Raw genomic sequence first — 22,890 nt, 5'->3', positions numbered from 1 at the left:
GGACCATATTGTGCCACTGTCCTTCTGAAGCAAGAACTTTTCAGAATTTCCTAGTATCCAGGTGACTTAGGGCTGGCTGCCAGATGAGGCACTGCTTGTGGGAGAAGTGGCACTGAAGATCACCCAATAGCAAACCACCTTGGAAAAAATGATGATGCAAGAGGTAATAATACAGAAATGTAAAGAGATTATTACTGTTATCCAGTGCTGAAGTGACATCAATGCAGACTTCTGGAACTCTGAAGATATGAGCAGGAAGTCCTGAGGCCTTTATACTCATACCTATGTCAGTACTGCAAACATCTTAAATGTCCAGATTGTCACAGAATGTCCACATTTTTGCCTCATATTTCTGGTCTGTACCTTATAAAATTTGTGAGTTTCTACCAAATCACTGAGGATTGAAGTTACTAAATAATGACATACATTTGAGTTTCAGATTTCATATCTTTCACAAAATGCACGATAACACAATTTGTCTTATTCTAACAACTTTTAAAGTTTGTAAGAGCAATGTTTATCATATGTCCCTCTTTATGAGCCTTTGTCCCATGATTATTTATGGCTTTGTCCACATTTCTTGCATTTAGGAAGAGAGGTACACAGTACTGTCTAATTTAAGTTATAAAATCTGAAACTGGAAATGGTGTCAGAAGTTGTTTAAGGAAGCAAGAGTAGACTTAGTCAAAGTGGTATACTCTTACAGAGGAAGATTGGACATCAACAGAAAGTAAATGATGACTGGAAGATAAAATATTGTTGACAATCAGAACAATGTCTTCTCTCTGCATGCTGTTCTTTTTTTTGGAAGAAATCTAAAAGGGAGTAGGTTATCTTAATGCAGGAAAGAATATAACTGTGTCAGCAAATGGAATTATGTGTTCATAAGACTAAGTCTCAGGAGATAGACTTCGTGTTTTAGAACCTCATATGGATGCATACCTCTCAACTGTCCAGATTTTTGGCCCATATTTTTGGTCTGTTCCTTGTAAAATTTGTGATTTTCTTGCAAATCACTAACGACTGAAGTTGCTAAGTAAAGACAGACATTTGAGTTTCAGGATTCATATCTTTCAGAAAATGCATACTCCTGCAAAATATGCTATTCTAGCATCTTTAAACCTTATAAGAGCAATAATTAAAATCTGTCCCTGTTATGGGCCTTTGTCCCTTCCCATCATTTTTGGCTCTATCCAGATTTCTGGTTCTAACAGGTTGAGAGGAATGCATGCATGTAACCTGACTCAGGGTGCAATAGACTAACATGGCAAAAGTACCACTATAAAATTAAGCACACCAATGAATATAAGCCTGTGTCATTCTCCAGAACCTTTTAGTATAGTCACCTTTAGCTTCTTTACCGCAAAGGGTTGCAACTCTTTTAAATAATATTAAGAGGACCCCAATGTGTATTTTTGAAATAAAAAAATAATAAGTGGGCAGTTGCTACAAACAGAACATAAACAAAAATTGACTAAAACAACAATTTGTTAAAAAGTAAGAAATTTAGGGCAGCAGCACTCAATAGAAGTATACACATATGGCCACCCCATTATCTAACATTGACAAAGGTCATTTGGGGTGAATTAGTATTCCATAACATGTGGAACTATTGTCTACACAATTTCATCTTATACCTGATGAAATGTATCACCTATATGATTCTTACTAAACTATTTTCTTACACATTAAAAACATCAGATCATTAAATGATGCACCAGTAGCTGAACCACTAGTACTGTGCTTTTATATATTTTGTGTTTCTAATTTTCTTGATGCAGGACTGAACCAACACTGTCAGAAGGCAAACTTTTTTGCAAAAGAAATGAGCACCAGAAGGAGGTTTTTCTCCCCAGGCAGGAGAAAAAGGAGTCTGATAATCAGACAGCACTAAGGCCATGTTACTGACCTGCAGCTACACAGTGTAATACTACAGTGGTTATAAAGGAATCAAAATCTAATGGTACTGGCATTTTTGCTTTACATCTCATCTCACATACTTTCACAGACTGACAGCAAAAAAGCAAGCTTGTGGAAGAATGAAACATGCTGCCTTGCCACCAAGCCCTGCTTATCTTGAAAGGGATGCAAGAACTATGCTGCATGACTCAGGTAGCATCCTTAACTAGGTGTTTCCCAAGATGGTGATGAAGATGATGCACAGAAATAGCATATGATATGACCATTGATGGTTATCTAAGAAACAATAAAAAGATGAAAATTAATACACCCTTATGAAATATGAACATTTCATTTTTCAGAAAGATGCACAACCATGAACAGCATGTTTTTTATTACTGTAGCAGGGCAAGAAAAGTCTCATAAATAATTTTTTAATGAATTGCAACTTGTAAGCAGTACACAGGGTCTGCACAAAATAAGATTTTCATACTTCTGCAATTTTTTATCAGTTTTAGGCATGGTATTGCAGATATTAGTTTTGCTGTCACAATGTTTGGCTCTCATTTCTGTTTTAGATCGGGGTTTCCTCTGTGTGGATAGACTCCTACCCAAGGAGACTGAATGCTGTAATTAAATCAAAAGGTGCTTCAACAAAGTATTAGTTTAAGGGTGTGCACACTTATACAACCAGCTTATTGTACATTTTTCATTTTTTTATATTTTTCCCTTAACAGTTTTGTTTTTTAATTGAATTGTACAGGTTATAGGTCACATTAAAGGTGGGAAATGTTTTGAAATTATTTATTGTGGTCTCATTTTTTTATATCACAAAAACCTGGCATTTTAACTGGGGTGTGTACACTTTTTATATCTACTGTAATGTAGACTTCCTAAAGCTTTTAAACAAATTTACTCTTTCTTAAAGTTTTTAGCAAATTACAGCTTATGTGAAAATACTGCTTTTACTTTATTCGGGTCTGCTTATACTGTTATATTTTTTTACTTAGATTGACTTATGTTTTTTTAAATAAGAAATATTAGCTGAGACAAATATCTGTCTATTTTCATCCTCATCAGATTATGTAAGTGGAAGAATAAGGGATCAAATCCACGTATAAAGAATAGATCTTGTGCACCTAAGAAACGAAATGCTCAGAAAGTGCCACATTTATGTAAAAATTACTTTTCAGATTATTAAGCCTAGGTACTGAAATCTTTCAAGACAGTTGTTAATTCAAGGAGTCACCAAAGTTAAACTAATCATTTTGCTTTGTGTGGCATCTCTAATCAAGACTGTTTACTCCAAAATTGCATGTTTTCTGAGGTGCTATGATCTCTGGGTTCATTGTTTTAATTTGTAGGTGCAGTCTCCTTCATTGATGATGTAGTTTGTGTGTGTGCTAGTGGGGGTAAGGTGGACTCCAATTCCTGAAAATAATCGTCACATATTTTTAATTTACTTTTTCGTTTACTGAATGCACACTCCTTAAAAGTGAACAGTTTGCTCAGTTTGTGTAATTCACTAAAGTATGATTAATATGACATAGCTTCAATAAAATGTCTTTTAGACATGAGACAAAAGTACCTAAGAACCTTCATCCAGGTTAAGCATTCTTGAAGAAAAACACACTGAGAAAATATAATGTTTACTTCAAAACTCAAAGGTTATTTGCAATTTGTAGTAAACAAAGACATGAGACACAGTCTGGAATGTTGGGGATGATGCCTGGAAATGATAACAGAATGCAAATTTTCTCTCTTTTTCTCTCCCCCCCACCACATACATGTACACGTACACACACATTTACATATGCAGCAGAAACAACAGATTCCACTCAACACCCCCACAAGGATGGTATGGTAGAGATGATAAGAAGGAAGAGAAGAGAAGAGAAGAGAAGAGAAGAGGAGAGGAGAGAAGAGAAGAGAAGAGAAGAGAAGAGAAGAGAAGAGAAGAGAAGAGAAGAGAAGAGAGAGAGAGAGAGAGGAGAGAAGAGGAGAGAGAGAGAGAGAGAGAGGAGAGGAGAGGAGAGGAGAGAGAGAGAGAGAAGAGAGAGAAGAGGAGAGGAGAGGAGAGGAGAGGAGAGGAGAGGAGAGGAGAGAAACTAAAAGGCAAGGCTTTTTCTCACAACAAGAACAGTGGCTTGTGTTGCCAAGAGATCCTCCAAACTAGTGTATAATTTAAACTAAAGTATTGTTTTAACATTATTATAATGATTAACAAGTTATTCCTTGCAGAGCTCGCGGTTCTTACAAAATGACAATCATATGCAAGAACAGGGAATACTGGCAACATTTTTCAGATAGGTTTTCTTTGTCTTTCTGAACCAAAATCTCAGGATATGCCACTTTAAGTAGGAGTTAGTAAGAAAAGAAAAAATATATAATGTGTTTTATGGTGTTACTATGTAGAATGACTCAAATTAGATAAAAATAAAAGGCCATGAAAACTAGTCACATTTGACTGGTAGCTGAGTGCCAGCTTCTTTGTGTTGAATAATAAAAGTTTAATGTATTCCTATGCCAAACAAAACTCTAGTCCTTATAAGTAGTAGAACTTAGCAGCATTTTACTACTATGGGATAGGGAACATACTTTCTAGTACTGTAGTGGCATGTAAAAATACTGAAAAATATTGTATACCTTTGAACAATCCCCAAAACACTATTTGCGAACAATTGCAATAAAACAGGATAAAGCTCCATGTGATGGGCTCAACAGATTACTCCACGCACAGGGCTTAGCAATGTTTATCATTTTAAGGAAGTACTTATTAACATAAGAAAAAATACAGAAATTATACTGAATTAAACAACCTAGTTAAAACTATATATCATGGAAAAATACAATCATAGATACTTATTTTGCAAAAAAATGCTGTAAAATTACTCAAAATCAATGTCCAGCAGTTAGAGCTTTGCTAGACTCATATACATAGCACTGGATACTTTAAAATCCATTAGCATGTGATACATAATGGAGTCAATACAATCCATAGTACATGAGTTACTTTAGAGTTGCAGTATAAAATATGGCCATAAAAATGTTTCCTTGATTTTAGTTCTCCCAAACTTGAGTGCACAATGCAGGGTCAAAGTGCTTAGAGAGCTCTGGGAACACCACCAGGATGTACTTTTCCCAGTCTCTGTTTAGGTAGTTAGTCACTTGCTCCCAGTATGCACTGTGGTTACAGTAGTAGGCCTCGGTCTCTGTTCTGGTGCTACTGCAGATCCAGCTGAAGAAGAAACTGCCGAAGCTAAGCTGCAGGAAGTGTTTGTAGATGTACCTGAAGATAAACAAAGAAAAAATAACTATATCAGAAAAAAAGGGCTACAAATAAAGAAAGTATATGTATCTTATTGTCCAATACTTTCAATTAAATAACATACAGCATATTCATTTACATAAATGTGTATGGTAAAAAACAGAAGCTTAATTTTAAGGAAACCTATGTGTTGGAATAATATAGCTAGTCGTCACATCTTAATAATGGATACACCAATAGTTGATAACTATTCAATGTATACATTTTATCTGAAATACTTTATTCATTTCCTGATACTCACTTTTATTCTGTTTGGGGTCTCAACTAAGTCAGAGCCTATTTTTGAAAGCAACTGATGTAAGGTTTAGAATCCATTCACTGCAGATGATTTATATAAATGAATAATATTAAAACATGGTTCCCTTTAATAACAATGCATTTTACTTACAGGCAGTTTTGATATACAGAGATACATGCCCAGTTTGCAGTAGTATGACTTATTCTCCAAACTTCAGTAAAAAATACTGTTTTTGGAGACAGAAAGATAGTTCACTTACCTCAGAGAGCCCGCTGTTACCAAAAGGTATGTAGGAATGAATTCATTAACTTATTAATACTTGCATCTTGAATATCTCTTCACCGCTTGGAAGCGGTGCCCTTTTTCACTGGGAAACTATTACCATTTGACACTCCATTCTTAACATTTTGAGCACAGTAAGCAAGAGACAGTTGTGAAGAGGAGAAAGCCATACTCCTTCCTTCATGTGTGAGCTTTCTAGATACTTTACCACACACAAGCTTGCAATAGACTTGCCCTATATCCTACCATTTTACAGAAACATCATAAAACCACTGGCCACTCAGTCACTGCCTTTTCATTCATGTACTCACCCTCCTGTACATCAGCCTCCACTCTGCCCTTATCAGACTGATTGTTGAGTACAGTGCCCCCTTCTGTACATACCTGACCCAGCATATGCAACAAGTGGAGCATCCATAGAGATTACTCACATAAAGAAGAAATAGTGCAAACAACATGTCCCACATGTACCACCTGAAAGCTGTATCCATGAACTCAGTCTCCTACAGACTGCTGAGAGATGATCTATGCCTGCCTACAAAGCATAATCTGATCCTGCGTTGATGGACTTGCTGCACATCTCCAGAACAAATACTATTAGAATTACCCAAAATAGGGATCTAAACCATATTTTCAATAGAAATAATACATGTTGGAGGGACAGGTAAGTGTCTCAGAGACTACCGCTCCTCTGGAACTAGCTTTCCTTTCCTGAGAAGCAGGGTTCTTCTCTAACCCAATTTAAGTGTAACTACGACAGATGGGAAATCAGAAATTTTCCCCTGGTCTGACACCTATGTCTCTAGTAGACAGAGGCAGCTGGTAAATACTTGATCACTCCTTACCATGCCTACATATACCCCTTAAAATAACCCTGAGATATCAAAACTTGGCAGATACATTTGGGAATCATGAACAGGCTTATAAAGGCTCCCTGGGGTCATTAGCCTCATCACTTAGGAGCCTTAAGCCACCTGATAACTGAATATAGGCTTCTTGCAGCATAGACAGAATATTGATCTTGTGCCAGTAGCCCAACCCATTGCATACTGTGCTTTATCATTTTTTTCTGGTGTTTGGGTATGACATGGTAACTACTCAGACTTGGGTAGATGTTAACTGCATAGTAATGTTCTTTAACAGCCTATGACTTGGTTCATAGGTCGGTACTAGGCTATCAGCCCTAGGGCCTATACAAGCCTAGACATAACAATTCCCTGGCTATTTCTTCCCACACTATTTACTTCCTGGACCCCTGTCTAGCAGGGCAACTGACATGATCCATGGGTTGAATTTCCTTTCTCCCATCCAATCATCAAGGTTCCTTTTGAAGAGGGCCAAAGAGGTGCTCTGCTTGACATGTATGGGGCAGTCCATTCCAGAGTCTGGGGAGTCTCTGGGTCAGAAACCTATCCCTCCAGCATGTTTTGTTTATTGTGATGACAAGGATTAGATCCCTGGAGCATGTGGCTCTGAGGGACTGGGATTTCTTTAAGTGTAGTATGTCCAGCAGCTGTGGGTTTGACATGGCCTTGTATGTTAAGCAGAGATCGCCTCTGAGTAGACGATATGCGTCAGAGTATAGCTGGAGTTTTTAAGGCAGTCAGCATAGGGCATCTGCTTTAGGCCTGTGATTCTTTTAGTGAGGTATTTCTGCGGCCTTTCCAGTTGTTGCAGGTGTCTTGAGAGGTACATACCAAATGGGGCATTGTATTCTATAATGGGTCTAATGAGGGATGAGTACAGTGGGACAATGAAAAGCCCTTAGCGATGAGGTGTGCCACATAGAAGGATTTCCTGACTGTTGTGGCGATGTGGTTATCGAAGGTGAGACCACTGTCCACCTGTGTCTCTAAGTCTCTTATCACACTTTCAGTGTTTAGTGTACTGCCACCTATGTGATAATTCATGGGTACATGTTTTTCCCAAAGGGGATAACTATACATTTCTTGGCATTGAGCTTGAGCCCATGGCTCTGGCACCAAACATCTGTTTCTGTAAGAACCTTTTGTAGCATATCCACATCATTTGGAGATGCAATAATGGTTCCCAGTTTGCAGTCATCTGCGAACTTTGTTAGCCAGAGTCCCTTAGTAATGGCCTGTACTTCAGAGAAGTATATGCCAAACAAGAGCAGTCCCAGGACTGAACCCTGAGGTACTCCACTTGTCACTTGTCTGGAGCTGGATTTGGAGTCAGCTACTTTTACAGTGTGGGTTCTGCCAATAAGCCAGTTAGCAAGCCATCGAGTGATGTAGGGATTAATGCCCAGCTTAGTAGGTTTATCTATGATTCCAGAGTGGGGGATGGTGTCAAAGGCCTTGGCGAGGTCCAGATAGGCTGTGTGGTCTGCCTTACCCTCATCCACGGCTCTGGAGACTGATTCAAAGAAGTCAATCAGGTTCAGGAGACAAGATCAGCCCTTCACGAACCCAAACTGGGTGACGTCCAGTGTTTGAAGGTTGCCAATGTCTTTGTTTATAAGTTCCATGATAATACGTTCCATGGCCTTGCAGATCAGGCTCATCAGACTGATAGGATGGTAATTCCTGGGATCCAAGGGGGATCACCCCTTGGGGAGTGGGATAACTGTAGCTGTGTGCTACTGAGTGGGCACGAAGCCTGAGGTGAGGCTATGATTAAACATGACACTTAGATGTGGTGCCAGTTCATTTTGTAGTTCATGTAGTACACAGCCCGGCATGTCATCTTGTCCCATGGATGCTGTATTCTCAGCTTGGGTAAAAAAAACAGTGCTTTTAATATGTTGTTTACTAAATCCTTTTAAAAAATTAAAAAAATGTGCTGTTACAGGAACAGGAGGTATAAGTGGCTTCCTTATTCTTACCTTCCAAGAACAAAATAATAAGGCTTTATTAGCTGTCCTGCAAGGAATGCTTGAAAAGCTGATATTTAGGGTCTACATTATATTATCGCACACTTACAAAAGTGAACGATAATTAATCAACCCCATGTAAGCGAAAGCTTACAACGTTGAAACCTCAGAACAGTGATTTTCCAAAATAAAAAAAAACAAAACTTTAAAACATTACATAATGTGGGAGGGCTTCACTCCCCACACCCCCGATGTGGGGGGCTCTGCCCCCCACTACTTAAATATACAAACTCCAAGATCGCGAGGAAGAATTTGCTGAAAAGCAGCTTCGATATTTTGCCTTTTCATTCTTTTAGGTTCGATCAAGACACATTTGACAAAATGCGTCTGCAATAACGCAATAGGAACCCAATATTTACAAGAGATAAGCTGGGACAAATCATTTAAATCCAAGTAATGTATTAGCATAGATGTTGTTCTCAAAATGATTTACCTGATCCTTCAGATATAATAATAAGTAACACAAACAGAACTTTCAGCACACACTGACAGTATATGCTGTCTTCCATGGATGGCTGGTGCATTTAAATATTTTCACTGCCAAGTTACAAATGAACAGATAAGGTATCAAGGTCAAAAGTGTGGGGGAGGGGACTCTCACTTTGTGTAAGAGTTTTGTACAAGCAGATTTTATGTAGGAAAAATGGCATATAACAAGCTGCTACACTGACATACTATGTTGATAACAAGCTGCCATACTGATAATCTGTTTGTAGTATGTGAAAACTACATGATTCTTCTCTAAAACTTGTAGGAAAAACAGTTTTGTTATACATAATTATGCTGTAAGAAAGGTGGTTAATAAAGATTTGCTGAGCACATTCCACTGCTGTTATGTTCTAGTTTCATGCTTTTGAACAGAGGACACCACAGAACAGTGTTGTGAAACAAAAGCAGCATTGAAAGCTATAATATGCTTCATTCTGCTAGCTAATCCAGTTCTTTAATTATAAGTTCCATAAACAGATTAATTTTACCAAATCTTGTTTACGTACAGTTTTTAAGCTGTCCATGGATTTGCTTTACCAATGTATAATATATTGTCTACTTATACCACAATGTTCTTTTATTTAATTTAATTTTATTTATTTTACTTTGCTTACTTAATATCTTGTTTTGCATTAAGCTGTCAACACTTTGTCCTAAGGCTGTAATGCTAATGTTTATTATATATGACTATTTACTACAAGTGCCTACTAATATTTCTTAATGTTGTGTCCTTCGGCTTATCCCGGTCAGGGGTCACCACAGCGGAACTCCAGTCCGCTAACATTTGGTAGTGGATTTTTACGTGCCGAGTTACCAGCCCTGACGCACAACCTTCAATGAAGGCATGCCCATTCACGCATGCCTCCACACAGAAGACGCTCTAGCTGAGAATCGAACGGGACAACGTCTTGCTGTGAGGCGACAATGCTACTGCAGCACCACTACTAATATTTCTTAATGTTAATTATATTTTGTTCTGTTTGACTTATCATCCTGCTGTTTTTGTTCTGTTTTATATACTACTCTTCAAAGTTATGGCTAAAATGGATCTGCTGCAATCAGCCCATTATGCTGGTTATGATGATGCCCCACTAAAAACTTAAGTGAGATCGATTGGAGGTAACAACAAACTATGATAGTTGCTGTCACACATTAAAAGCATTCTTTTCATTTTTTTTTTGCAGGGGGAAAGCACCCTAATCACACAATGTAGGGGGCTGCTAACCCACACTTTGCTACTTTTCTCCAAATTACAGTAATTGTGGACTTTGTATACACACAAAAATTTGCTCAGTGCTGAGGTAGGCACTCACCTCAAACTTATGGGAACCAAATAAAAATACATTAAATAAAATTACATATAATGTCATTCAGCTCATTATTAACATTTATGTTATTTAGTTGGTAAATAAACGTATAAAGGTAACGACTGAAAATCAAGACAAGCTTATCATCTATCTTAGCCTACTGAAATTCTAAACAGTCAGTAGGATTTAATAAACTTCATGTAGGGTTCAAGTAAAGCCTACATGGAGTTTACATGTTTACATAATGAGCAGCAGTGCTGATTACATATTCATGCCATGCACCATGTTCAAATTTAAACAAGCACGTTTTTTGTGGATGGCAACATGGGAAACCATGTAAAACAACATGAATAGCAAATCTGTCTACAATAGAGCAAACCAGGTTAGTGGGATTGCATGGAATGCCACAATGATTACCAGGCAGGGTAAATCATATAGTAATGTGTATGGTCTAAACACAATACAGGATACTGTACACAGTGCAGAGTATTATGAAATCCCATTCCAGGCGTTCGATACAAAAGTTGTGTACATGATCTGCAAGGGTACATGCACTGCCATTTAATATAAACAGCAGTGTCTGATGAGGAAAAATGCTAATAGCAGTGTCCACATACTGGTGTAAAATGTTCTCTCTAATGTCAAGCAAGTGGACAAACACACAACCACTCCAGTTGACTGCAGTGAGAATAGAACCCCTACCTAAGTACCCAGACATGAGAAGTCAGTACTTTAAGCAAGCACCACGGCACACATCTGACTTTCACAATGCTGCAGGACAACTTATGGTGGATGACATCAGCAGTGGATGTTTGGAGAGAAGATGTTGGGAGGCCTGCATGAAATACATGTGGAGCCATGTTCAAATGTCAAGATATTTCAAGTTCTGCATGTTACCAGACTGATGAGTGTGCAATGTGTAATATGTGGTGGTTGTGTTCCAATGTGCATGTATACCATACCTCTCAACCATACTGAATTTCTTGTTTTTTACTGAGTTTTGGGGTCCAAATGAAGGGGTGCCATGATTCCTGAGTGGCACCCCTCCATTTCCGATTTTTTTCTTTTGATTTCTTTAATTATTTCAAATATCACACTGTCAGAGCTGACGTCATCACATGAGCGATGATGTCAAATCCGTCAGGGCTATCAGCCAGTCGGAATTGAGCTCCTTCAGCTCACGTCATCATTTATGTGAGCGGGAATAGCAGCAATCATTTGGATTACCTTCCGGCTGTAAATGCGAGTGGTCAGCACTATTTAGCAGCTCGGGGAATGCTCGTTTGGAATTATTGTGAAGTGCATTTAAGAGCGGGCCGGGCATGCTCATAGGTTATGTTACTAGCAGCATTTGGATTGTTATGAAGTACATTTAAGAGCGGGCCAGGCATGCTCGTAAGTTATGTTATTAGCAGCATTTGGATTTCATTATTAAGCAGCATTTGGATTTCCTGGATTTCATTATTGTTAAGTGCATTTAAAAGCAGGCTGGGCATGCTCGTAAGTTATGTTACTAGCAGCATTTGTATTGCTATGAACAGCATTTGGTTTTCATTATTTAGCAGCATTTGTTTTGCATTATTGAGAAGTGCATTTATGAGCGGGCCGCGCATGTTCGTATGTTATGTTACTAGCAGCATTTGGATTGATATGAGCAGCATTTGGACTTCATTATTTAGCAGCATTTGGATTTCTTTTTATGTGTGTGTGTGTGTGTGTGTGTGTGTGTGTGTGTGTGTGTGTGTGTGTGTGTGTGAAAATGCCCCCATGTAATACACCTGGTGGCTAGAGGTATTCAGGCTCAGGTAAAAAGAGCCTAAAGTCCCTAGCCACCACCATTCCTGAGCTTTGTCTAGATTTTTTGTGTTAAGAGTTGAGAGCTATGGTGAGTGAGAACTGAATTTGAGAGGTTGAGAGCTATGGTGAGAAGTGAGAACTGAATTCACTACATGATAGCCATTAAGTTTCAGTCTTCCTATTTTTTAGGAGACTGATGATTTGGCATAGTGGTATGTTGCTCTGACTGTAGTGCATAGGGTCCTGAGTTCAAAACAAGCAATGTTTAAAATGTGTCCCTTGTTTTTGACCTTTGGCCCACCCCAAAAAAAAATTGAAGTTGAAAATAAGTGCAAGAAGCTGTGCAAGATGCTTAATACTATGGCTTAGACTACTGTCATTCTATTTATAGTGTGGGTGTGGAAGTAGACTTTTATGATGGACAAGTTCTGAATTGGGCAGTTTTGTCATTATTGGTTCATGCATTTTGTTTCATTGCCTATAGTACAGCCTACTGGAAAAATGTTCAAACAATACATTTAAAATGTGCTCTGTCTAACAAGTGTGCTGTATTACACAAGGAATATAACTTAATAAAGTCAGGAAGGTGTATCAAATAATAGAACACATGTATGTTTCTTGTTTTGTGTGCAAGGGGCCAATGATATGAAACCAGCCCAAATATAATCTTTATCCACCACTGGTTAGATGCATTTTCTTTGGATGTGGTATGTGGGTTTCAATGCTATTTCAATGAATGTGAGTTTCAAGGGAAGAGAAGTTTTAATGCCAAGTCTATTTTCATTGTGAGACAGTATTGTTTTGTTTAGCAGATGTCTGCTACTGTTTTGTGCATTGTTGTGCTGCAAAATGTAAAAATAAAATCCAAGTAATCATTGTAGAAGTAAAGCAGTATGCACACATTAGTGTTTATAGTAAATGGGGAGAAATTGCCAGGTAATGGGACATTGGAATGGCTGCAGGGGACTCTGGTGCGGTGCCATATTTTGGTTGTCTGTTCTTCAGTTTCCGTTTGAACGTTGGCATCCCACAATTCCATTGGAATGGGTGGGGTTACGTAACTATGTATGCAAATTAGATGTTAATCGGCATACAGATTTGTACCTATTTTTCATGGGCCTTGTCCAGATTTTTGATGTTTCCAGGTTGAGAGGTATGATGTATACTTTAAGATACAGTTTTAGAAACTATATGCAAACAGGTGTCCACATTACTACAAATATTTAAAATCTGAATGTGTATCATCAGTTTAAAAATGTGCATGGTATACAATACAACAATTGTTATTAATGAATGCAGTGTAATTGATATATTTGTGAACAAGTACTAAGAGATCAGGGTTGCAGTGCATGGGGGGAGGCAACATACGGCAGCATTGTAAATATGTAACATTTTCTTAGATAGGGCTGTCATTTTTTTATGTTTCCACATGTAGTTTCATGACTGAATGGACAGTAAACAAAAGTAATATATGTTATTTACTTTGCATAGTGTAACGGCGAGCAGCGAGTTTGTGCAATGCCTGGCAAAGTGTTTGCACGTGCAAAATACACATTTCCCCTGATTTCCCTGCTTGCCCATAATTAAGAAGTATGCAAATGCAAAGCTTATTGTTACAATTATAAATGTTAGTACTGAGTGTATGAAACACACCTGATGCTTAGCTTACTCTGTGGCAGTTGGTGTAAATGCACTGACACATTTCATTTTGAGCCCAATGATATAGGGTTCAAATCCAGGTGGATATTATATTTTTAAATAAGTAGTGATAATGCAATGGAATTATATTTTACACTACCTTCACCATGCGTTGCACCAACAAATCAGCTGTCCACCATCGCTTGGCATTGGTGGGCGATGCCAAGCTCACACAATCATACAGGGCAAAAACTGAAGGGCTCCATTTTTTTTTCTTGGTACTCATGTGTTGTGTGTGATTCTATTTTTTTGACAAGATTATAGGTGTTAAAATGGGGTACATAGAAATGTGGTGAAATCGGGGACAAGTAGGGGGAAGAACAAAGAGAAACAATATAGGAATGTGCAGGAGGGAGGTAGGAGAGAACCATAGCTATCCATTTCTTCAACAGTTGTTGTTGTTGTTGTTGCTGTTGTGTCTTTCGGCTTTTCACAGTTAGGGGTCGCCACAGCGGAACTCCGGTCCGCTAATGATTGGCAGTAGATTTTTATGTGCCGAGTTACCAGCCCTGACGCACAACCTTCAACGAAGGTATGCCCATTCATGCATGTCTCCAGACAGAAGACGCTCTAGCTGAGAATCGAACGGGACAACGTCTTACTGTGAGGCGACAGCACTACCGCAGCACCACCACCGCAATGTAAAATGAAAATATGTACAGAATTTTAGCTGAATTTGGACTGTCACCTCCACAAAGAGGGGTGGCAACAATGCAATCATGTCATATAGCCAACTGGATGAAATCAAGTGTGTCAAGAAGACACATTTGTGAAATGGAAAGCTATGTATGGGATGATATGTTTTGTGGGACAGGTGCCCATTTATTTTACTTCAGTAAGACAGGAATTCTGGTTATGGGATGTTGCTATTTCTGGGTCAGGTAATTTAGGTATGCAAACAAGACAAACAAGACAAGACACAGGGATGGTGAGGGACACCATGATTGGGGTGATGGATGGGACAATGCAAGCTCATGCCCGTCAAATATGGGGATAGTGAGCATCTAATCCTCACCCTCAGGACTGTCATTACTGTCCCCTTACTCCACTGGCTGCTGGAGTGCTTGACATATTCCCCTCCTATGGACCATGAGTGAGAGCAGCCTCTCCATCCACCATAGGTGTAGCCCAATGGTGCTGTGAATGAACCTATGCACCAATCCTGGCATCTCCTGGTGAGTTATGAAATCCCTACCTCCACTAGTACTCTCAGAGAGTATCACAGCACCAGCTGCCAGGGCAGTGCTACCAGAGGGTGTAGGACATGCAGGGGCAACACAGGCAGTACTGCCAGGTTGGGCCCCAGATGTGCTGGGCATTGGTGCTGGAGCTGGTGGTGCAGGGGCTGACCTTCCATGCTGTGCCATGAAGCATTTAGTGATTTGTTACAGATGGATGACCTATACATTTTGATGACACATAGAAAATAAAAAAAGAGATAAGGGTTGGGGTGAGAGAAAATAAAGAGGTAAAATTAGTACCATCATATGTGACATACAATGCATTATCATAACAATACAACTGTTTTATCTGAAGCATTACATTTAAGTATACGTCCTAATAACAACAAACTATAATTACAAAATGCACAAAGTAATCCTTGCAATGTGCATATATTGTACATATGCTTGGTCCCATTATACAGATTACAGTTAACAGTAAGGCATTTATACCACTTGTACAAATTTTAATTTATGTCATATTATTAAAGAATTGCAGTACTGTATAGTTGTTACTCGTGGTATTTGAACTCACATCCTCTGACTACACTTACACTTGACTCCTAAAGTTGGTTTGTGCTACAGACTTATGCATGCATACTTGCTTTTATAGTTAGGATATGTATGATTACTTTGCTACTACTGTATAGAAAACACAAACATCTATATTTAACTTTTAAAGCTACAATATTACTTCTCTTGTGTTACATATATACCACTTACTTCCCTCAGTCTCTCCAGATGATCAGCATGAGCCTGCCTTTTCAACTCAATTTCAAGATTAGCTGTGAAAAGAAAAGAAGAGAACAGAGAAGTATTATGCATACCAGTCTTGCATATATTTAGCTTTCTATGTATTTTAAATTCTCTTTATTAGCATATTTGCACAACTGTGGAATGTCGCTAGTTTGAAACTCATCCAACCTCTGGTTGAGTGTATCCCTCTTGTACCTTTTTAGTCTTTGAAGTGATGCCTACACTGTTCTACAGTGTGTAAGATGCCAGTTGCAGTATGTAGCATAGACTAGCCACAGATCCTGCTGTGTCTAGTTCTGTTTGTATTTGAATTGAGCACTAATTCCCAGCAACTTTTTTCTGGAGAGGGCCCTCTGCACCCTTGTGGCAGGAGGTGTGTGGCTAGACACCCATCCGTTGAAGCTAGTTGGACTGTTGCTCTGTTCTAAGATTTTGATTGGCTATTTTGCTCACCAGTAAGGTTTTTAATTTATTTTAAAAGTTCTGCATTTGAGTGGGTTTGTGCTTGTTTTAAATGAGTTCTGCTGAGGTAGGTGACCTGCCAGTTCTGACCTATCTGCAGCTGAGCCATCTGAGGCCTACAACCAAAGATAAGAACATATTTACTTGTATTTCTGCACTTGATGACTTTTTAAGTGTTTTGCTTATTATTTTCTGAATTCCTGCTGTAACTGTTGCCTGTTTTTGTCAACTGCTGCATTTAACCTGTGCTCTGGGCACTTCAACTGTGTAGCATAGACTAGCCACAGATCCTGCTGTGTCTAGTTCTGTTTGTATTTGGATTGAGCACTATATCCCAGTAACTTTTTCTGAAGAGGGCCCTCTGCACCCTTCTGGCAGGAGATGTGTGGCTAAAGACAAATCCGTTGAAACTAGTAGGTCTGAGCTTTTGACTGGCTATTTTGCCCACCAGTAAGTTTTTTTTTTCATTTATTTTAAAAGCCCCATGTTTGTGTGGGTTTGCTCAATGCACAGAGTCACACAGTAATGCACAGTCCTAATTACTGCACGCTGGTTATAGGAAGAATACATTTTCCCTTAGCTGTAGTTGGTACTCCAGTGGGGACATTTTCAGTCTGCAGATCAGTACAGCCTCTGAGCTACCCTACCCAACAGGTTATTTCTGGTTAATCCCCGTTACCAACCACACCTCTTCCCTAACACTATGGAAGGACAAGACTCCACAATTTCTCCAGCCTACCTGGTTGAATTTGGCATCCTGAGGCAATGCAGCATTTGATTCATGTACACTGACAGCCCACTTCTTTTACAATACTCCAACTCAACATGCGAGAGGTGCATATATATAAAAACATAGAATCAATGCTCCCTCACTCTTCAGTCAGTACACCTGGCCCCAAGGAGGTTATCAGAATTTACATATCACCACTGTCACCTACCATACAAGTAACACATAACCCCACATATGTTGAGGTCCTCTCTAAAAACCTACCAAAAATAAAGAGGCCTCACAAAAACAATCACACCACACACAGCTCACTTGTAAACAGAGTACACATAAAAACACACATGCTAGTGTTTCACCAAGTAAGTCATTAAGGTGTAACATAAAACCAAATGTACTAGTCACAGGCGACTCTATCGTGAGACACACTGATGTGCCACTCACCAGGATGGATAAGGAAATGGTCATGGTTAGCTGCCTATCTGGTGCCAGGATCCGAAACATCACACATGCATCCAAGTCTCCCAGAAGCAAATACTGTTATGACTCTGTCATAGTACATGTTGGTGTGAATGACTTGATATGTACCTCTCTGGACTACATGAAGAGAGACATAACTGAGCTCTCGGATAATGTGTCCCAGGCAAGTATGTCCCTAGCCTAGAGCAGCATACTGCCCTCACCCAGGATGATACCTCAATACAAGCAAAAGATGACTGACTTTAACAACTGGCTTAACTTCTGGTGTCATTCTAAGGAGATCCAGTTCCTGTCAGCCTGGGCTGACATGGTTGATAGACCTCGATACTTTGCCAGAAATGGTCTTCACCTGTCACCCGTAAGATTTAAGCTTCTGGCTAAGGCTCTTGCCTCCCCCCAGTGCCTTTTTTAGGCAATGTCACAAGGACAAAATTTCCATTGTAAAATCTTCCTCAAAAACCAACACCAGGGTCATGCTAAACGATAGCAGTCTTAACCTAAAACTGCACTCTTTGGAAGCTGCCCTCACCTTGGAGGATGCCAATGTCTGTGCTGTCACAGAAACCTTGTTCAAGGCTGCAGGGAGCACCTCAGCTATACCGGGTCACAATGCCTTTCACCCAGACCATCAGATGACAGCAGGAAATCCGAAGGTGGGGGAGCATCTATTTTTATTAAAGACAAATACTACTCCAGTTTGGTAGGTCTAAATGAGTTCCTTTAACTTCTCCACATACAACTCTCTCTAGGTAAAACTCTTCTTCAGATTATCGCCAGCTATAGGACTCCTTCCATGAACAAGGACACCCATAATGCCTACCTGAACCTCTTGGAGTCCCTCACTGTACCACCAAACACCCTAATTTTGGGAGACTTTAACTACCCATCAGTAGTTCAGGCTAATTATACCTGCAACAGTGCACTCACCCAGAGAGTCTTGAACTTTGCAAGCTCCAATGCCCTGGACCATCTAGTCAACACCCCTACTAGGGGCCTAATATTTATGAACATGAGTGACCATTGCCTCACTCCAATTGTACAGTCATCTCTAATGAGGTCTGACCACAAGTCAGTCACTCTAAAAGCAACAGTAGTGTCTGACCCTCCCCCAACTGGAACTAAACTAAAAAATTTCCCCAAAGCAAACTACAATCTCTTACAAGATAATATTATTAGCTTCTTAGCCCTTGCCCCCACAGAAGGCAAGGATACCTATGCCAAGGTTTGCACTAGCAGCTTCTATAAACACCTCCACAGCTGCATAGACTCAGATGTACCTGATAGGATAAAATTAAGTTCTTCATATAAGAACAAGCCTTTTTGGTGGACATCTACCATAAACAGGCTATATAACAGGAGAAAAAAAACTGCTGCCCAAAGGCAGTGGAAGATGATCCCCTAACTATAATGACTTCCTTACTGAACTGAATAAACAAATATGAAACCTAGTAAGAACATCCAAATCCGACCATGAATCTAAATTGGCCACCTTAGTCAAGGGTAACCACAAGGCATTCTTTGGCTACATCAGCAACCTTAAAGGAAAAATCCAGAGTTGTACTGAACTTGTTGTAAATGGCAAAACATATACTGAACCTGGTTATATTGCCAACCTACTGTTCAGTGAGAACTTCTCCCCCCTGTCACCACCCAATTTACCACAAGTCATGGCTCCTACATGCCATCCCCCAGAAATCTCTAAGGAACAGGTCCTAAATGCCCTTTCTAAGGCTAAAAACATGGCCTCTATGGAACCACAGATCATCCCTGGCTACATCCTAAATTGCTTAAAACAAGAGCTAGTGGCACCTCTTAGTACACTCTTCAACCACAGTATAAGTACAGGGCATGTTCCTGCAGATTGGAAAACTGCCACTGTCATCCCCCTCCACAAAGGGGGCTCCTCTACTGATCCCAGTAACTACAGACCAATAAGTCTGACCAGCCTCATATGCAAGGCCATGGAACCAATCATCATAGAACTTATCAACAAGGACAAAGGCGATCTCCAAACACTAGACACATCCCAATTTGGTTTTGTCATGGGGAGATCATGCTTACTGAACTTGGTGGATTTCTTTGAGACAGTCATCAAAGCCTTGGACGAGAAGAAAACTATGCATACTGCTATTCAGACCTGGCAAAGGCGTTTGACACCATTCCCCACTCAGGTATCATGGGTTGCTAACTGGCTCACCAATAGAACACAACACAGTTAAAATAGGGGACTCTTAATCCACCTCTAAACCAGTAACTAGTGGAGTACCACAAGGCTCGGTGTTGCCCATATTGTTTGGAATTTACTTTTCAGAAGTACAGGCTAAAACAAAAGGTGTGCGGCTAAAATAATTTGCAGATGACTGCAAGCTGGGTGTGATCATTAAATCCACTAGTGACATTGCAACCCTTCATGAAGATCTTACTCAAACCAACCACTGGCACCAGAGTCACAGGCTCAAGCTAAAAGCTAAAAAGTGCATCATCATTTCCTTTGGAAAAGGAGACCTCCCTGCAAAGTATCACATTGAGAGAAACACCCTAAGCACCCAATCTGTGATAAGAGACCTGGGCACACAGGTCGACAGCAACCTCTCCTCAACCAACATGTTTCCACAGTGATAAGGAAAGCCTTTTACATAGCCCATCTAATCCATAAGGGCATTTCCTCCAGAAAAAAGAGGTTATAACCCCCCTGTACTACTCCCTTATTAGACCTATTATAGAATACAATGTGCCCTTTGGCATGTACCTCACCAGGCACTCCAACAATTGGAGAGACCTCTGAGGTACCTTACAAAGAAAATGCAAGGTATCCAACACCTGTCCTATGCTTATAGACTAAAATCCCTGTTGTTATACTCTGTGTCCTACAGACTACTCAGGGGCGACCTCTGCTTAGCTTATAAGGCAAAGAAGGACCCTACTCTGATGGAACTGCTACACATTAGTAAGACAAATGGCACTTTCTGCACTCGTTCTAGAGACCTCAACATGAGAAGTGATATTAACAGGACCTGCTGGAGAGACAGGCTCATCTCACAGATGCTCCCCCTACTCTGGAATAAGCTTCCAATCCTAGTAAAACAGAGCCCTTTCCTGACCCTCTTCAAGTGTAATCTGGATAATTGGATGGGGAATCACAAATTCACCCTTGGGGTTCTATCTACCTGCATTCATTCTAGACAGGGGCAACAGGTATTGCATCTACTAGCACCATCAAAACAGGGGAAAAAATTGGCTAGGCTTGTAAGGGCCTCTGGGCAGTTAATCTAGTAACCTTCTATGATCCTATGATCTTATGATACAGCCTTGGCTAGACTATTCAAAACCCCAGACTTGTAATGGGAGCCAGAATTGTCCCCCTGCAGAAGCCTTTGACTATGGCACTTTAACAGGAGTCCAATAAATATTCTGGACTTCTGAACACCCCACCTCTGTGCCCTACTTTGGGCACCTTCCCCTCTAATACCACATATGTCTAATCAAAAAGGAGAGCAATGGCAAATGATTTCGTTCTAGTTCCTGTTATTGTGTTTACTAGTAGTGTGCAAACCTGAGAAACGATGCCAACTATGTTTGCATGATGTTAAGCAGACAGCAACAGTGTCAAGCAGGGAGGAAAGAATTTTTTGAAACTGAAAGGTTAATTCATTTGAGGGGTGTATGTTGCTGTAACTGCTAGGTGAATTAACTTTGCTGACATGTATGGGGGCATGAATGTCCTGACCTGACACATGTTAGTTTAGCTTTATACACTGCTAAATTGTTTTTTAAAGTGTGGGATTCAAACATATGCATAAGGGACAAAAACATTTTCTTCCACAGTGGTGATTTTCCATCTTTGCCACATATTAAGTGCTTCTCAAATATAGTCATGGATCATTCATAAATGCAGATGACAGACTGAGGTGTTAACTATGAATGTTTGTGACCTGACAAGGTCCTTGTATATACATTCATTTCTGTCTGTGTTTTATTTAATTATGAAGGCCATCCATGTTCAGATAGCAGAATTATACTTACAGAAACATAAAATACAGTATACCCTCAGGGTTTCTTATCCATCATACATATAATTCATATCTGCTCCACTATTTATGATGTCTAAAGTGTTATAAATGAGACTGAATAAAATGTTACATGGAGCAACAGTAAAATTGTATGGAATTTCCAGTATTAGAAGCCAGGAACATTTGTATGGTAGACCTACACTTACTCCTGTTGCCACAAAAATACTGAAACAACACTTGCATATTTTCTTGTTCATTGTTATATATATATTGGACTGTTGCAACAGTAAAAATATGTTACACTTCTTGTATTAGAAGCCAGGACCATCTGTTTTACAGCCCTACCCTTACACCTGCTACCACAGGAATAATTAAATGACAGCTATATAATTCCCTATCCATTCTTAAGTTCTGTGTATTACCAACTGTGCAATGCCACTTACTGTGTTTGTGCAGTGCCCAGCAGAAATAATAGAATGCATCTGTTCTAAATTTTTGACTGTCTACATCCTATCTTCAGGTGTTCAATAGCTGCAGGTGTTGGGGAAGTCTAACTGCCTTGCAATGTCACTTTGCGGCATTGCACGATGGAAAGCAAAAACTGCAGCAATTCATTCTTTTTGACCTTTACACTGACTACACCCTGTCTACAGGTGTTCTGTCTGCTTCCTGTGTGGGCCATTAGTCCAGGTTTGAGATAAGCACAGTTAAACCTGACATTCCTTGTGTTTCTCCATTTCCCTTGTTAGCACTAAGCTGCTCATTGGGCAAACATTGGCATTAAAAAGGGGGAAAAAAGAAAAACACAAAAAATGGAAATTAGGTGAAATGAAGAAAATAAATCTATTAAATAAACAACACTACAAAATGTATGTTGGTACACATGAAATATTTTTGCATAGGTCTGGATTTGAACTCTCACTACAATGGACCTTCAAAACACAATAAGGGTGTCTTATCCCTCTTTGCCGCACAAACAGCTTTGCAGCAGAGAACTAAAATCATTGTGTATACAACCAACTGCAACATTACCCATAGTACTAACAAACATATGACTGTTTTTTGTACATGTATTAATTTCAGTTGTAGTGCACTGAGTGAACACACAATCATTTATGACTATTAAATGCATAAATGCAGCTCTGCCTTATCTCTGTGTTTGTTGCCCATTTTTTGTCTTATCTGACCAGTAATCTGAGACATGCAGTCTGTAAGGCATTCAGTATCATTGTCCTTAAAACGTGTGAGGATATTAAATGGCAATAATATATAGTTGTCAAAAATGAAGGGGAGGTTGGATGTTA

The 22,890-nt window shown here is 39.4% G+C and overlaps 1 protein-coding gene across 1 annotated transcript in view; it reads right to left on the bottom strand.

The window, feature by feature from the left end:
• Positions 1–3,951: 3,951 nt before the first annotated feature.
• CAMK1D (calcium/calmodulin dependent protein kinase ID) overlaps positions 3,952–22,890 on the bottom strand; it is a 2,521,771-nt gene continuing 2,502,832 nt past the window's right edge. Inside the window, exon 11 of the mRNA XM_044088260.1 lies at positions 3,952–5,188. Coding sequence (XP_043944195.1) covers positions 5,064–5,188 — 125 coding nt within the window. The 3' untranslated portion in view covers positions 3,952–5,063. The remainder of the gene's footprint in view (positions 5,189–22,890) is intronic.

This window comes from Protopterus annectens, chromosome 11.part0, assembly GCF_019279795.1.
Source record: "Protopterus annectens isolate FY-2018-M chromosome 11.part0, PAN1.0, whole genome shotgun sequence".
In the NCBI taxonomy this organism is placed as follows: Eukaryota; Metazoa; Chordata; order Ceratodontiformes; family Protopteridae; genus Protopterus; species Protopterus annectens.
Note: the sequence above shows the minus strand (reverse complement) of the source record. Positions and strands in the feature narration are given on the sequence as shown.